Source organism: Oncorhynchus nerka, linkage group LG20 (assembly GCF_034236695.1).
Source record: "Oncorhynchus nerka isolate Pitt River linkage group LG20, Oner_Uvic_2.0, whole genome shotgun sequence".
Lineage (NCBI taxonomy): Eukaryota > Metazoa > Chordata > Actinopteri > Salmoniformes > Salmonidae > Oncorhynchus > Oncorhynchus nerka.
This window is the reverse complement of record NC_088415.1, coordinates 97242034-97260180: the sequence shown is the minus strand read 5'-3', so window position 1 is coordinate 97260180 and position 18147 is coordinate 97242034. Positions and strand designations below refer to the sequence as shown.

Here is an 18147-nt window from a genome sequence, read left to right as displayed (position 1 = left end):
ATGAGTAGCAGGGCGCTGAAATGTTGCGCGATTTTTAACAGAATGTTCAAAAAAGTAGAGGGTCGACTTAAGAGGTTAACCATTTTGGGATAAGGGGCAGCATTTTCACTTTTGGAGGAATAGCGTGCCCAGAGTGAACTGCCTCCTACTCTGTCCCAGATGCTAATATATGCATATTATTATTAGTATTGGATAGAAAACACTCTGAAGTTTCTAAAACTGTTTGAATGATGTCTGTGAGTATAACAGAACTTATGTAGCAGGCAAAACCCCGAGGACTAACCGTTCAGAATTCTTTTTTTTTTAAGTCTCTGTCTGTTCAGTGAGTTCTTGTTAGCAAATTATATTTCTAGGAACTGGTTTTCAGTTCCTACCGCTTCTACTGGATGTCACCCGTCTTTGGAATTTGGTTGAGGTTATTCATTTGTGCAATGAAGAAGTAGGCCAACTAGGAACTGGGTAACACTGTTGAGAGTTGCGCAAGACGTGAAAAGTAGCGTTGGTTTGTTTTCTTCCTGTTGTTGTCTTCCCCATCTTAGCTCACTGCTGTATCAGTATGTTTTTACCATGACAGTTTACAATCTAGTGTTACTCCAAGCAGTTCAGTCATCCCAACTCGCTCAATTTCCACATTATTTATTACAAGATTTAGTTGAGGTTTAGGGTTTAGTGAGTGTTTTTGTTCCAAATATAATGCTTTTAGTTTTTGATGTGTATAGTGTTGAGTCATCCGCATACATAGACACTCTGGCTTTACTCAAAATCAGTGGCATGTCGTTAGTAAAGATAGAAAAAAGGAAGGGGCCTAAACAGATACCCTGGGGAATTCCTGATTCTATCTGGATTATATTTGAGAGGCTTCTATTAAGCCTTCCATTAAGCCTGTAGAGCATGGGACACGCTCTACAGTAGGGTGTTAGGTCTTACCTCCAGCCTGTAGCGCCTGGGACAGCATCTCGCGACACTTGATCCTGACGGAGTCGGAGGTGGAGGGGGCTTGGGGGAACGTGGAGATCAGGGAGATGGAGGGCATCACCTCAACAGGCTCATTCTTACAGCTGGAGTCATTGCTGTAGCAAACAACAACAACAGCCAGGTTATCAGGCGTCTTTAGCCAGGTTGGTGTAGCTATCTCGCTACCTCTTCTTGTAGTTCAGGACTGCCATGAAAAGGGAGACACCGTACTGGTGTGATAGTAGTGCAGTAATAGCAGTAGTAGTAACTAGCTAAATCTCTTGCTGGCGTTCAGGAGTGCCCTGAGAGGGAGAGGTAGTATAGTAGTGTAATAGCAGTCGTAGTGTAGTGTGTAGTAGTAGTATTAATAGTGTAGTAGCACTAGTACTAACAGTAGTAGTAGAGTAGTGTGTAGTAGTAGAGTGTAGTAGTAGTGTAGTGCAGTAGTAGTGTACTACTACTACTACTACTAACTAGGTACCTCTATTCCCGTGGACTGCCCTGAGGGATACACTGTGCAGGTGATGTCTTGCCCTCCTGGATGGAGATCAAAGGTGCCGGCTAATCAAATGTTTCAGGCCAGGTCATAAATACCTTGCAGGAACTCTCTCTCCCTTGCCAGGAAGTATTGAGGGAACAGAACCCTTTTGTTATGAAGAGATTCTTCCCGCCAAAACCCCAACATCCAAAAGTGGATAATGAAAAAATATTTCTAACAAAGAATGTGGGAAATGGTCGGGAGGGACTTAAAGAACAATCATGTCAGATAATTTATTGTTTTGTGATATCATTAAAGAAGTTCTAACGGAAACATTGTATCTAACAGCTTTCACAATGTATACGTCAGAGTTACATCTAAATGTTGTAATACTTAAATGATTAAATATGAAACTATTTGTGAGTAGATTAAATGTGATTTTAGCCTTCTAAATGAGAATAGATTTTTATGTAAAGTTTTACCCAGTCAGTCCCCACACCCACGTAAGCACAGACATTATGCCAAAAGGATGGAACGCCCCTTTTGCCAGAGTGGTTATAAAGGACTCCGAAATAATTAACATTTTAGACCAAAACATGCCGGCGTGCTGCCAGTGTGTAAAGTGGTTCTACATGTACCCTGAATAATCAACCATTGAATAATGGTACCCTGAATAATCAACCATTGAGACCGGACAGCGTGGAGCGGTGGCTACACAGCTGACGAATGGTTAGACTCTACCAGACCAGAATACGTGCAGTGCGAGCTTGATATGTTACAAATGGTAAGACCCTCAAACTCTCGACAAGTGAAGGTAAAGACTAGACATTCACAGTCTGCAGCTGTAATGTAAAGTAGTCTAGAACTCTGACAAAAGACACGAGGAAGATCTCCAAAGACCACCGCGTGTGTAACATCTGAAGGATCCAGTCTAAGAAACTCGACCCGAGACGAGAAACATTTCCCTCTCAACACCGTGCTGTACGTCTGATGTATCCATCCTAACAGACACTTCCAGAACAAAGCAAGCCTACTACTACAAAGGACCTACTCACTGTCACACTCGGGACCTAGTTTAGTCCCATGGAATAAATGTTGTGGATCTTAATGTTTTTCCTCATAATCCTGGATTATCGGACCACCATTTTTTTACGTTTGCAATCGCAACAAATAATCAGCTCAGACCCCAACCAAGGAGCATCAAAAGTTGTGCTATAAATTCTCAGACAATCCAAAGATTCCTTGATGCCCTTCCAGACTCCCACTGCCTACCCAAGGACGTCAGAGGACAAAAATCAGTTAACCACCTAACTGAGGAACTCAATTTATCGTTGTGCAATACCCTAGATGCAGTTGCAACCCTAAAAACATGTCATAAAAACTAGCTCCCTGGTATACAGAAAATACCAGAGCTCTGAAGCAAGCTTCCAGAAAATTGTAACGGAAATGGCGCCACACCAAACTGGAAGTCTTCCGACTAGCTTGGAAGGACGGTACCGTGCAGTATCGAAGAGCCCTCCCTGCTGCTCGATCATCCTATTTTTCCAACTTAATTGAGGAAAATAAGAACAATCCGAAATGTCTTTTTGATACTGTCGCAAAGCTAACTAAAAAGCAGCATTCCCCAAGAGAGGATGGTTTCACTTCAGCAGTAATAAATTCATGAACTTCTTTTAGGAAAAGGTCATGATCATTAGAAAGCAAAATACAGACTTCTGGCATGGTTTAGATCTTATCTGTCGGAAAGATATCAATTTGTCTCTGTGAATGGTTTGTCCTCTGACAAATCAACTGTACATTTCGGTGTTCCTCAAGGTTCTGTTTTAGGATCACTATTGTTCTCACTATATATATTTTACCTCTTGGGGATGTCATTCGAAAACATAATGTTAACTTTCACTGCTATGCGGATGACACACAGCTGTACATTTCAATGAAACATGGTGAAGCCCCAAAATTGCCCTCGCTGGAAGTCTGTGTTTCAGACATAAGGAAGTGGATGGCTGCAAACGGCTCTACTTTTAAACTCGGACAAAACAGAGATGCTTGTTCTAGGTCCCAAGAAACAATGAGATCTTCTGTTGAATCTGACAATTAGTAGACAGTAGTCTCAAATAAAACTGTGAAGGACCTTGATCTCTCTTTTGACGAACATATCAAGACTGTTTTCCATTTACGTAACATTGCAAAATTCTGAAATGTTCTGTCTAAAAATGATGCAGAAGAATTAATCCATGCTTTTGTTACTTCTAGGTTAGACTACTGCAATGCTCTACTTTCCGGCTACCTGGATAAAGCACTAAATAAACTTCAGTTAGTGCTAAATACGGCTGCTAGAATACTGACTAGAACCAAAAAATGTGATTATATTACTCCAGTGCTAGCCTCTCTACACTGGCTTCCTGTCAAGGCAAGGGCTGATTTCAAGGTTTTACTGCTAACCTACAAAGCATTACATGGGCTTTACATGGGGTACATACCTACACGGTCACAAGACGCAGGCCTCCTAATTGTCCCTAGATTTTCTAAGCAAACAGCTGGAGGCAGGGCTGTCTCCAATAGAGCTCTATTTTTATGGAATGGTCTGCCTACCCATGTGAGAGATGTAGACTCAGTCTCAACCTCAATCTCTTCAGTAGGTCCTATGATTGAGTGTACTCTGGCCCAGGGGTGCAAAGGTGAACAGCAAGGCACTGGAGCAACGAACTGTCTTTGCTGTCTCCGCCTGGCCAGCTCCCCTCTCCCCAATGGGATTTTCTGAGTCACTGGCTTCCTAGTGCTCTTCCATGTCGTCCCTAGGAGGGGTGCATCACTTGAACAGGTTGAGTCACTGACGTGATCTTCCTGTCCGGTTTTGCGCCCCCTCTGGCTCATGCGGTGGAGGAGATCTTCGTGGGCTATACTCAGCCTTGTCCCAGGGTAGTAAGTTGGTGGTCTGTTGATATCCCTCTAGTGGTGTGGGGGCTGTGCTTTGGCAAAGTAGGTTGGGTTGTACCCTGCCTGGTTGGCCCTGTCCGGGGGTATCGTCGGCCCACCTGACTCAGCCTCCAGTATCTATGCTGCAATAGTCTAGGGGCCGGGGTGTTAGGGTCAGTCTGTTATATCTGGTGTAATGCTCCTGTGTTATTTGGTGTCCTGTGTGAATGTAAGTATGCTCCCTCTAATTCGCTCTCACTCCCTCCCCTATACACCAAGTCACTTGGCTCTGTCATAACCTCACATGGTCTCTCCTATCATTGCTATGCAGACGACACACAATTAATCTTCTCCTTTCCCCCTTCTGATGACCAGGTGGCGAATCGCATCTCTGCATGTCTGGCAGACATATCAGTGTGGATGACGGATCACCACCTCAAGCTGAACCTCGGCAAGACGGAGCTGCTCTTCCTCCCGGGGAAGGACTGCCCGTTCCATGATCTCGCCATCACGGTTGACAACTCCACTGTGTCCTCCTCCCAGAGCGCTAAGAACCTTGGCGTGATCCTGGACAACACCCTGTCGTTCTCAACTAACATCAAGGCGGTGGCCCGTTCCTGTAGGTTCATGCTCTACAACATCCGCAGAGTACGACCCTGCCTCACACAGGAAGCGGCGCAGGTCCTAATCCAGGCACTTGTCATCTCCCGTCTGGATTACTGCAACTCGCTGTTGGCTGGGCTCCCTGCCTGTGCAATTAAACCCCTACAACTCATCCAGAACGCCGCAGCCCGTCTGGTGTTCAACCTTCCCAAGTTCTCTCACGTCACCCCGCTCCTCCGCTCTCTCCACTGGCTTCCAGTTGAAGCTCGCATCCGCTACAAGACCATGGTGCTTGCCTACGGAGCTGTGAGGGGAACGGCACCTCAGTACCTCCAGGCTGATCAGGCCCTACACCCAAGCAAGGGCACTGCGTTCATCCACCTCTGGCCTGCTCGCCTCCCTACCACTGAGGAAGTACAGTTCCCACTCAGCCCAGTCAAAACTGTTCGCTGCTCTGGCCCCCCAATGGTGGAACAAACTCCCTCACGACGCCAGGACAGCGGAGTCAATCACCACCTTCCGGAGACACCTGAAACCCCACCTCTTTAAGGAATACCTAGGATAGGATAAAGTAATCCTTCTCACCCCCCTTAAAAGATTTAGATGCACTATTGTAAAGTGGCTGCTCCACTGGATGTCATAAGGTGAATGCACCAATTTGTAAGTCGCTCTGGATAAGAGCGTCTGCTAAATGACTTAAATGTAAATGTAAATGAAGGACCTGAGCCCTAGGTTCATGCCTCAGGACTACCTGGCCCGATGACTTCTGGCTGTCCCCAGTCCACCTGGTTGTGCTGCTGCTCCACGCCCACTAGTCTCCAACCCCCATCCCATCTATCTCTGCTGGCCACCCTGGGCGGATTTCTACACACCATATATATTTAACATATAATTTAATAGTAACCACAGTGTGTGAATAGAAGTTAAATACTTTTACAAAAGAGTATTAGTGAAGGCTTTTTTCAGCCATTCCTGAACCTGAGACCAGAAACAGGATACCTGAAGGCAATACCAGAACAAATGGTCTATTGATTCTGTATCCTCACAACAAAATCTGCAGAGCTGCGATGATTTTATGCCCCAAATATTCAACATTTTGTTGGTGGCAAGAATTCCAAACAATAATGTTAGCTGAAAAGCACAAAGTCTTGAGTCATTTTATATATCATCTCACATACAACCTGCACCACGGAATCAGTACATCAAAAACTTCTTCCGAACTATTTTACAATCTGTATGGCACAGTTGTCAAAATCCTGGTCCTCAAATTAAACTGGTATACTTTACTATTTATGCTATTGTGGTAATGCACAGCACATTTGAGTTCAACCATAATATTTGTTGTAATATTTGGTCTATCTTTTCAGGGGGATGAAATTGAAATTGTAGCCAGCTCTGCTAAATGCTTGTTTAAAAAAATAGATATCTTGAAAAAGGTTTCATTCTCAATTAATCAAAATGAGACATGGCAATCTACACAAAGGCCATTTTTAAACAATTGATGAGCTTTTCTTAGTGATCTACTGGAGAACCATTTAGGGTTCAAGTAAAACAATTGAATGAGTGAAGCTTTTAGAGAGGCTTCTACACCTGCATTGCTTGCTGTTTGGGGTTTTAGGCTGGGTTTCTGTACAGCACTTTGAGATATCAGCTGATGTACGAAGGGCTATATAAATACATTTGATTTGATTTAGTGCTTTTATATTTAATAATCTCAACCAACCCAATTCATATTCATTATATAGATAGGTACGCTTTATATTGTCTGGTTTTAGCATCCCAGACGAAGATAAATATTTTTTGCTCATATGATTTGAAAAATGAATCAGGAGTAGGCAGTGCCATAAGTGAGTAAACTGAGATATGACTAAGGAGTTAATCAGTGTAATTTTTCCATGAATAGACAGGTATTTATCTCTCCATGGTTGCAGGAACTGGTCTATTTTTTTAAAACAAATTTTCTATTGAAATTCGTTGTGGAGAGCTCATTTATATATTTTACGATATGAATACTAAGTATGTGTACTTCCTCCGTCAGCCTATTTTATAGGTAAACTGCAGGGTAATGTAAAAGTAGCATTTTTTTAAAGATCCAATACGTAATATTGTACACTTATCATAATTAGGTTTTCTGTACTCTCTGGACTAAAACCTATCTAGAACTTCAAGGAGACATTGCAGGGATCTTCAAGGAGACATTGCAGGGATCTTCAAGGAGACATTGCAGGGATCTTCAAGGAGACATTGCAGGGATCTTCAAGGAGACATTGCAGGGATCTTCAAGGAGACATTGCAGGGATCTTCAAGGAGACATTGCAGGGATCTTCAATGAGACATTGCAGAGATCTTCAAGGAGACATTGCAGGGATCTTCAAGGAGACATTGCAGGGATCTTCAATGAGACATTGCAGGGATCTTCAAGGAGACATTGCAGGGATCTTCAAGGAGACATTGCAGGGATCTAGCTTGTGGACTTAATATAAAACTTGAGTCATCGGCATACATGGACACCTTTGTTTTTAAGCCTTGGATTTCTAATCCTCTAGTGTTATTTGATGTGATTTTAATTGCTAGCATTTCAATGGCCATAGCGAATAGATATGTTGACAGCAGACACCCTTGTTTAACTCCTCTTGACAATTCAAAACTCTGAGATGTAGCCGTTATTTACTATTTTACACCTGGGGTTGCTATACATTACTTTTACCCATTTTATAAGAAAACAACAAAATTGAAGAAAAAAAATCCAGGTATTTATGAATCAAATCTAGTCTTACTTTATCAAAGGCATTTTCAAAATATGCTATAAATACCAGGCCTGTGTAATGTGTAGGATTAGCAGTAGTACTAGTAGTACAGTAGTAGTAGTGTTTGGAGTAGTTGTATAGTGGTGTAGTACTATAGTAGAAGTAGTAGTAACTAGCTACGTCTCTTCCTGTGATTCAGGGCTGCCCTGAGAGGAAGACACTATACTGGTGACGTAGTAGTAGAGTAGTGTGTAATAGTAGAGTAGTGTGTAATATTAGTAGTAGGTGTGTTGTAGTATTAGTAGTAGTAGTAACAGCAGCAGCAGCAGCAGTAGCAGTAGTAGTAGAAAGTAGTAGTAGTAGGTATGTTGTAGCAGTAGTAAGTAGTAGTAGTAGTAACTAGCTACGTCTCTTCCCATGGTTCAGGACTGCCCCTGGGTGGGAGACACCGTACTGAAGAGGTAGTGTAGTAGTAGAGTAGTGTGTAGTTGTAGTGTTGTAGTAACTATGTACCTCTCCTCCCGTGGTTCAGGACTGCCCTGGGAAGGAGACACCAGACTGGTGGGTGTTGACGGCTCTTTCCTCTTCTCCTCCAACGACTTGTCTCCACCTCCTGGCTCATCTGCCGTCCAATGAAAATACAGGATCTGACATTGCACCTGGGGCTTATTCAGAGGGGTGTAACTTCACAGTGCATTCACTCATTTAGTACTGATCTACTAACCTAGGAGTTTCTTCCAGGACTTGATGAGGGCCTTGGCCAGAGAGGTGACCTCATCGTCTGTACTCTGCTTCCTGATGGCGTTCACAGACATCCCAATCCTGGTGGACTGGAGAGGAGAGACTTACGTTAGGGTGCAGGAGAGACATGGGTTCAGTATAGAGGGAGAGAGATTAGAGTTCACCACTTCTAAACCCCAACACAAAGGGAAAGGTACAGCACTCAGCTCCCTGCAGTACCTGTAGTAATTCTAGAGTCATAGGTACAGCCCTCAGCAGTACCTGTAGTAATTATAGCTTCATAGGTACAGCCCTCAGCTCCCTGCAGTACCTGTAGTAATTATAGCTTCATAGGTACAGCCCTCAGTTCCCTGCAGTACCTGTAGTAATTCTAGAGTCATAGGTACAGCCCTCAGCTCCCTGCAGTACCTGTAGTAATTATAGCTTCATAGGTACAGCCCTCAGTTCCCTGCAGTAATTCTAGAGTCATAGGTACAGCCCTCAGCTCCCTGCAGTACCTGTAGTAATTATAGCTTCATAGGTACAGCCCTCAGCTCCCTGTAGTACCTGTAGTAATTATAGCTTCATAGGTACAGCCCTCAGCTCCCTGCAGTAATTCTAGAGTCATAGGTACAGCCCTCAGCTCCCTCCAGTACCTGTAGTAATTCTAGTCATAGGTACAGCCCTCAGCTCCCTCCAGTACCTGTAGTAATTATAGTCATAAGTACAGCCCTCAGCTCCCTGCAGTACCTGTAGTAATTATAGCTTCATAGGTACAGCCCTCAGTTCCCTGCAGTACCTGTAGTAATTCTAGAGTCATAGGTACAGCCCTCAGCTCCCTCCAGTACCTGTAGTAATTCTAGCTTCATAGGTACAGCCCTCAGCTCCCTGCAGTACCTTTAGTAATTATAGCTTCATAGGTACAGCCCTCAGCTCCCTCCAGTACCTGTAGTAATTATAGCTTCATAGGTACAGCCCTCAGCTCCCTGCAGTACCTTTAGTAATTATAGCTTCATAGGTACAGCCCTCAGCTCCCTCCAGTACCTGTAGTAATTATAGCTTCATAGGTACAGCCCTCAGCTCCCTGCAGTACCTGTAGTAATTCTAGCTTCATAGGTACAGCCCTCAGCTCCCTGCAGTAATTCTAGAGTCATAGGTACAGCCCTCAGCTCCCTCCAGTACCTGTAGTAATTATAGCTTCATAGGTACAGCCCTCAGCTCCCTGCAGTACCTGTAGTAATTCTAGCTTCATAGGTACAGCCCTCAGTTCCCTGCAGTACCTGTAGTAATTCTAGAGTCATAGGTACAGCCCTCAGCTCCCTGCAGTACCTGTAGTAATTATAGCTTCATAGGTACAGCCCTCAGCTCCCTGCAGTACCTGTAGTAATTATAACTTCATAGGTACAGCCCTCAGCTCCTTTAGTAATTATAGCTTCATAGGTACAGCCCTCAGCTCCCTCCAGTACCTTTAGTAATTATAGCTTCATAGGCAGTACCTGTAGTAATTATAACTTCATAGGTACAGCCCTCAGCTCCCTCCAGTACCTGCAGTAATTATAGCTTCATAGGTACAGCCCTCAGCTCCCTGCAGTACCTGCAGTAATTCTAGCTTCATAGGTACAGCCCTCAGCTCCCTGCAGTAATTCTAGAGTCATAGGTACAGCCCTCAGCTCCCTCCAGTACCTGTAGTAATTCTAGTCATAGGTACAGCCCTCAGCTCCCTGCAGTACCTGTAGTAATTCTAGTCATAGGTGCAGCCCTCAGCTCCCTGCAGTACCTGTAGTAATTCTAGAGTCATAGGTACAGCCCTCAGCTCCCTGCAGTACCTGTAGTAATTATAGCTTCATAGGTACAGCCCTCAGCTCCCTGCAGTACCTGTAGTAATTACAGCTTCATAGGTACAGCCCTCAGCTCCCTGCAGTACCTGTAGTAATTCTAGTCATAGGTACAGCCCTCAGCTCCCTCCAGTACCTGTAGTAATTATAGCTTCATAGGTACAGCCCTCAGCTCCCTCCAGTACCTTTAGTAATTATAGCTTCATAGGTACAGCCCTCAGCTCCCTGCAGTACCTGTAGTAATTATAGCTTCATAGGTACAGCCCTCAGCTCCCTGCAGTACCTGTAGTAATTCTAGCTTCATAGGTACAGCCCTCAGCTCCCTGCAGTACCTGTAGTAATTATAGCTTCATAGGTACAGCCCTCAGCTCCCTGCAGTACCTGTAGTAATTATAGCTTCATAGGTACAGCCCTCAGCTCCCTGCAGTAATTCTAGAGTCATAGGTACAGCCCTCAGCTCCCTGCAGTACCTGTAGTAATTATAGCTTCATAGGTACAGCCCTCAGTTCCCTGCAGTACCTGTAGTAATTCTAGAGTCATAGGTACAGCCCTCGGCTCCCTGCAGTACCTGTAGTAATTATAGCTTCATAGGTACAGCCCTCAGCTCCCTGCAGTACCTGTAGTAATTCTAGTCATAGGTACAGCCCTCAGCTCCCTCCAGTACCTGTAGTAATTATAGCTTCATAGGTACAGCCCTCAGCTCCCTGCAGTACCTTTAGTAATTATAGCTTCATAGGTACAGCCCTCAGCTCCCTCCAGTACCTGTAGTAATTCTAGCTTCATAGGTACAGCCCTCAGCTCCCTGCAGTACCTGTAGTAGCTACCTCAGCTCCCTGTACCTTTAGTAATTCTAGTAATTCAGCTCCCTGCAGCTTCATAGGTACAGCCCTCAGCTCCCTGCAGTACCTGTAGTAATTATAGCTTCATAGGTACAGCCCTCAGCTCCCTGCAGTACCTGTAGTAATTATAGAGTCATAGGTACAGCCCTCAGCTCCCTGCAGTACCTGTAGTAATTATAGTCATAGGTACAGCCCTCAGCTCCCTGCAGTACCTGTAGTAATTATAGCTTCATAGGTACAGCCCTCAGCTCCCTGCAGTACCTGTAGTAATTATAGCTTCATAGGTACAGCCCTCAGTTCCCTGCAGTACCTGTAGTAATTCTAGAGTCATAGGTACAGCCCTCGGCTCCCTGCAGTACCTGTAGTAATTATAGCTTCATAGGTACAGCCCTCAGCTCCCTGCAGTACCTGTAGTAATTCTAGTCATAGGTACAGCCCTCAGCTCCCTCCAGTACCTGTAGTAATTATAGCTTCATAGGTACAGCCCTCAGCTCCCTGCAGTACCTTTAGTAATTATAGCTTCATAGGTACAGCCCTCAGCTCCCTCCAGTACCTGTAGTAATTCTAGCTTCATAGGTACAGCCCTCAGCTCCCTGCAGTACCTGTAGTAATTATAGCTTCATAGGTACAGCCCTCAGCTCCCTGCAGTACCTGTAGTAATTATAGCTTCATAGGTACAGCCCTCAGCTCCCTGCAGTACCTGTAGTAATTATAGAGTCATAGGTACAGCCCTCAGCTCCCTGCAGTAATTCTAGAGTCATAGGTACAGCCCTCAGCTCCCTGCAGTACCTGTAGTAATTATAGCTTCATAGGTACAGCCCTCAGCTCCCTCCAGTACCTGTAGTAATTCTAGAGTCATAGGTACAGCCCTCAGCTCCCTCCAGTACCTGTAGTAATTATAGCTTCATAGGTACAGCCCTCAGCTCCCTGCAGTACCTGTAGTAATTCTAGCTTCATAGGTACAGCCCTCAGCTCCCTGCAGTACCTGTAGTAATTCTAGAGTCATAGGTACAGCCCTCAGCTCCCTGCAGTACCTGTAGTAATTATAGCTTCATAGGTACAGCCCTCAGCTCCCTGCAGTACCTGTAGTAATTATAGCTTCATAGGTACAGCCCTCAGCTCCCTGCAGTACCTGTAGTAATTATAGCTTCATAGGTACAGCCCTCAGCTCCCTGCAGTACCTGTAGTAATTATAGAGTCATAGGTACAGCCCTCAGCTCCCTGCAGTACCTGTAGTAATTATAGTCATAGGTACAGCCCTCAGCTCCCTGCAGTACCTGTAGTAATTATAGCTTCATAGGTACAGCCCTCAGCTCCCTGCAGTACCTGTAGTAATTATAGCTTCATAGGTACAGCCCTCAGTTCCCTGCAGTACCTGCAGTAATTCTAGATTCATAGGTACAGCCCTCAGCTCCCTCCAGTACCTGTAGTAATTCTAGAGTCATAGGTACAGCCCTCAGTTCCTTCAGAAGGTCCAGTGCCCCTACCTGCAACAGCAACAACAAACTGAGGGTTAGTTTGAGCACAGATATTCTAGTTTAGAATAGGTTGGTGCTGCAACAACATCATGCTGGGGGTTAGTTAGAGGTAGGCCGGTTAGGTAAAAAGGTAGGATGCATCAGGTTTGAGGATACAGTGCATTCGGAAAGTATTCAGACCCCTTCACCTTTTCCACAATTTGTTATGTTCCAGCCTTATTCTAAAATGGATTACATAAAAACATTTCCTCATCAATCTACACACAACACCCCATAATGACAAAGCAAAAACAGGTTTTTAGAAACAGCTGACAAGAGCTTGAGAGGATATTCAGAGTAGAATGGGAGAAATTCCCCAAATACAGGTGTGCCAAGCTTGTAGCATCATAGCCAAGAAGACTCGAGGCTGTAATTGCTGCCAAAGGTGGTTTAAAAATATATATAATAATAGAACCTTTTTTGTTTACTAGGCAGGTCAGTTAAGAACAAATTTGTATTTACAATGACGGCCTACCCCGGCCAAACCCTAACCCGGACGACTATGGGCCAATTGCCCGACGCCCCATGGGACTCCTAATCACAGCCAGTTGTGATACAGCCTGGAATCGAACCAGGGCCTGTAGTGACGCTTCTAGCACTGAGATGCAGTGGCTTAGACCGCTGCGCCACTCGGGAGCCAAAGAAACTTTTTCTTTTTTTATACACATTTGCAAAAATGTCTAAACAACTGTTTTTGTTGTCATCATGGGGTATTGTGTGTGTATTGACGAGAAAAACAAAACAATTTGATCAATTTCAGAATAAGGCTATAACGTAAAAAACTGGAAAAAGTTAAGGGGTTTGAATATTTTCCGAATGTACTGTATCTCCTTCTAGTGTTGGTGAAAGGGATGTTATTATATTCAGATGTTTATTTATTTTAATTTCACCTTTATTTAACCAGGTAGGTCAGTTGAGAACACCTTTACTTAACCAGGTAGGCCAGTTGAGAACACCTTTACTTAACCAGGTAGGTCAGTTGAGAACACCTTTACTTAACCAGGTAGGTCAGTTGAGAACACCTTTACTTAACCAGGTAGGTCAGTTGAGAACACCTTTACTTAACCAGGTAGGTCAGTTGAGAACACCTTTACTTAACCAGGTAGGCCAGTTGAGAACACCTTTACTTAACCAGGTAGGTCAGTTGAGAACACCTTTACTTAACCAGGTAGGTCAGTTGAGAACACCTTTACTTAACCAGGTTAACCAGGTAGGTCAGTTGAGAACACCTTTACTTAACCAGGTAGGTCAGTTGAGAACACCTTTACTTAACCAGGTAGGTCAGTTGAGAACACCTTTATTTAACCAGGTAGGTCAGTTGAGAACACCTTTACTTAACCAGGTAGGTCAGTTGAGAACACCTTTACTTAACCAGGTAGGTCAGTTGAGAACACCTTTACTTAACCAGGTAGGTCAGTTGAGAACACCTTTACTTAACCAGGTAGGTCAGTTGAGAACACCTTTACTTAACCAGGTAGGCTAGTTGAGAACACCTTTACTTAACCAGGTAGGCCAGTTGAGAACAAGTTCTCATTTACAACTGCGACCTGGCCAAGATAAAGCAAAGCAGTGCGACACAAACAACAACACAGACTTACACATGGAATAAACAAACATACAGTCAATAACACAATATAAAAGTCTATATACAGTGTGTGCAAATGAGGTAAGATTAGGGAGGTAAGGCAATAAATAGGCCATAGTGGTGAAATAATTACAATTTAGGAAATAAACACTGGAGTGACAGATGTGCAGAAGATGAATGTGCAAGTAGAGATACTGGGGTGCAAAGGAGCAAAAAATGCGTGCTATGGGTGCTGCTATGGTGACCAGTGAGCTGAGATATTACCTAGCAAAGATCTATAGATGACCTGGAGCCAGTGGGTTTGGCGACAAATATGAAGCGAGGGCCAGCCAACGAGCGCATACAGGTCGCAGCGGTGGGTAGTATATGGGGCTTTGGTGACAAAATGGATGGCACTGTGATAGACTGCATACAATTCGCTGAGTAGAGTGTTGGAGGCTATTTTGTAGGATCAGTAGGATGGTCAGTTTTACGAGGGTATGTTAGGCAGCGTGAGTGAAGGAGGCTTTGCTGCGAAATAGGAAGGCGATTCTAGATTTAATTTTAAATTGGAGATGCTTAATATGAGTCTGGAAGGAGAGTTTAAATTCTAGCCAGACACCGAGGTATTTGTAGTCGTCCACATATTCTAAGTCAGAACCGTCCAGAGTAGTGATGCTAGTCGGGGGGGCAGGTGCAGGCAGTGATCGGTTGAGGAGCATGCATTTAGTTTTACTAAGAGCAGTTGGAGGCCATGGAAGGAGAGTTGTAATGGCATTGAAGCTCATCTGGAGGTTAGTTAACAGTGTCCAAAGAAGGGCCAGATGTATACAGAATGGTGTTGTCTGTGTAGAGGTGGATCAGAGATGACCAGAATTAATTTATTTACCTTTATTTAACCAGGCAAGTCAGTTCAGAACAAATTATTGTTTTCAATGACGACCTAGGAACAGTGGGTTAACTGCCTGTTCAGGGACAGAACGACAGATTTGTACCGTGTCAGCTCGGGGGTTTGAACTTGCAACCTTCCGCTTACTAGTCCAACGCTCTAACCACCTGGTGTAGGCTACCCTGGTGTAGTCTGTGTAGAGGTGGTAGAGGTGGATCAGAGATCACCAGCAGCAAGAGCTACATCATTGAAGTATACAGAGAAAAGAGTCGGCCGAGAATTAAACCCTGTGGCACTCCCATAGATACTGCCAGAGGTCCGGACAAAAGGCCCTCCGATTTGACACACTGAACTGAGAAGAGAAGTAGTTGGTGAACCAGGCGAGGCAGTCATTTGAGAAACCAAGGCTGTTGAGTCTGCCAATAAGAATGAGGTGATTGACAGAGTTGAAAGCCTTGGCCAGGTCGATGAATACAGCTGCACAGTATTGTTTTTTGTCGTTGGTGGTTATGATATCGTTTAGGACCACCAGCATGGCAGAGGTGCACCCATGACCAGCACGGAAACCAGGTTGCATAGCGGAGAAGGTACGGTGGGATTCGAAATGGTCGGTGATCTGTTTGTTAACTTGGCTTTCAAAGACCTTAGAAAGGTAGGATAGATATAGGTCTGTAGCAGTTTGGGTCTAGAGTGTCTCCCCCTTTGAAGAGGGGAATGACCACGGCAGCTGTCCAATCTCTGGGGTTCTCAGACGATACAAAAGAGAGGTTGAACAGGCTAGTAATAGGGGTTGAAACAATTGTGGCGGATAATTTTAGAAAGAGGGACCAGATTGTCTAGCCCAGCTGATATGTAGGGGTCGCGATTTTGCAGCTCTTTTTCACAACATCAGCTATCCGGATTTGGGTGAAGGAGAAATGGGGGAGGTTTGGGTAAGTTGCTGTGGGAATGCAGGGCTGTTGACCGGGGTTGGGGTAGTCAGGTGGAAAGCATGGCCAGCTGTAGAAAAATGCTTATTGAAATTCTCAATTATCGTGGATTTATCGGTGGTGACAGTGTTACCTAGCCTCAGAGCAGTAGGAAGCTGGGAGGAGGTGCTCTTATTCTCCATGGCCTTTACAGTGTCCCAGAACTTTTTGGAGTTTGTGCTACAGGATGCACATTTCTGTTTAAAAAAGCTAGCCTTTGCTTTCATAGCTGCCTGTGTATATTGGTTCCTAACTTCCCTGAAAAGTTGCATATCACTGGGGCTATTCGATGATAATGCATTACGCCACAGGATGTTTTTGTGCTCGTCACGGGCAGTCAGGTCTGGAGTGAACCATGGGCAATATCTGCTCTTGGTTCTACATTTTTTGAGTGGGGCTTATTTAAGATGGTGAGGAAAGCACTTTTAAAGAATAACCAGGCATCCATTACTCATGGAATGAGGTCAATATCCTTCCAGGATACTCAGGCCAGGTCCATTAGTAAGGCCTGCTCGCTGAAGTGTTTTAGGGAGCGTTTGACTGTGATGAGGGGTGTTTGACCGCAGACCCATTACAGACACAGGCAATGATCACTGAGATCCTGATTGAAGACAGCGGAGGTGTATTTAGGGGGCAGGTTGGTCAGGATGATATGAGGGTGCCCGAGTTTACAGATTTGTACATGGTAGGTTCCATGATAATTTGGGAGAGATTGAGGAGATCTAGTTTAGATTGTAGGAGTCATATAGGAGAGTCATATTGCCAATTTCACATTCAAGGATGTCAAATTTGGTTTATTCCAAGATGATAATGATTTCAATTTCTTGGTCAATAATTTAATTGTATTAGCCAAAAAAATTATACACAAATGCAGATTTTCTTAAGACTAGCCCCTTATTTTTGAAAGAGATTTATATTTTTTTGCAATCATTAAGACTTATTAAACACAAACATTCCCTTTTAAAGTCATTGCTGCCTTTGAATCATACAACCTGACATGTGTATAATTGTATGTATACAAGACCTCTGTGACGTTTTTTAAAGTATTTTATTTGTAGTCTTTTTTTCTCCATTATTATGTGTTTATTTTTCTTAAACCTGTGTGCTTCGTTACCTAATTTGCATTTTTTATGTACAATCCAACTCCGGTATATGTTTGTGCAATTTGGAAAGTTTGTTTTTGGTGTTATTTATTTATTTCCGTTTCTTTAGTTCCGACTGGCACGTGAACGCGGCACCAATGACCTGCTATCTTAGCAACTACATAACTAGCTAACTGTTGTTAGCTAAGTTAGCTAGTTACTGGTTTAGTTCGCTAGTTACTGGCTTAGTTAACTAGCTAGCTAACAGCACAATAACGTTTGACTACCATGCACCACTGAACTAACTAATGTTAAACGACTACGAAGAGCCTGTAGGACCAATATTTTTCGAAATGTGACATTCAACACCATAGGACGACAACTGCTAGCTAGTTAGCGATGTGTGTCTACGTTTTCAACTCCATTTGCTAGTTAGCGTTAGCATGCTAACGCTATCACCAGACAAGATAATGGGAGCCAATCCATTCATGCCGGAACACCTCACCCCGCTTTTCTTCTGCGCCATTTTATCCATCTTCTTCGCAATTCTTATGATTTCCTCTTCTTCTTTTTTACCCATTGTGAATAATTTCCTCTAAAACGTTCAAATTGCAAAGAGAGGAAATCGCTGTCGACAAAGGGCACCGGGCGTTTGGCGGGTGGTCACTAGTTACCACAGCTACAAAGTCAGAAGGCCCGCCTACTCGACCAATCAGATGTGGGAGTATGATGACGCGTATGCCGACCGGCTTGAATGGGTAAAAAAATGGACGATCAATTATTTGGTTACTTTGTACATACTGTAAAACAAACCGTTATAAATGCAAAGTGTTAATCGGATGTCTTATTCAAACTCAACTTGCAAGCTTATCATGATGTTTGCCCTTACTCATAGTTACTTGTCTTAACCCAAAATAAGGTGAGGTGTTCAGAACAAGTTTAAGGGCAGAGAAAGCTTGTTGGACACTAAGAAAGCTTTGTGGTAAAGCGTTTAACACAAAATCCAGGGAGGGGCCAGCTGAGTATAAGACTGTA

General features: G+C 43.9%; 1 protein-coding gene across 5 annotated transcripts in view; it reads right to left on the bottom strand.

Moving 5' to 3' along the window:
* tcea1 (transcription elongation factor A (SII), 1) overlaps nucleotides 1–17793 on the bottom strand; it is a 40255-nt gene extending 22462 nt beyond the window's left edge. Inside the window, exons 1-5 of one of the 5 annotated variants that reach the window (XM_065006022.1) lie at nucleotides 17618–17793; nucleotides 12517–12579; nucleotides 8423–8528; nucleotides 8212–8320; nucleotides 928–1070 (exon numbers count right to left, since the gene is read on the bottom strand). In XM_065006022.1, coding sequence (XP_064862094.1) covers nucleotides 928–1070; nucleotides 8212–8320; nucleotides 8423–8528; nucleotides 12517–12579; nucleotides 17618–17692 — 496 coding nt within the window. In that variant the 5' untranslated portion in view covers nucleotides 17693–17793. Of the gene's footprint in view, nucleotides 1–927; nucleotides 1071–8211; nucleotides 8321–8422; nucleotides 8529–8658; nucleotides 8689–12516; nucleotides 12580–17617 lie in introns of those variants that run through there. The other 4 variants (XM_065006021.1, XM_065006024.1, XM_065006023.1 and 1 more) reach the window with 4 other exon arrangements.
* Nucleotides 17794–18147: the final 354 nt, after the last annotated feature.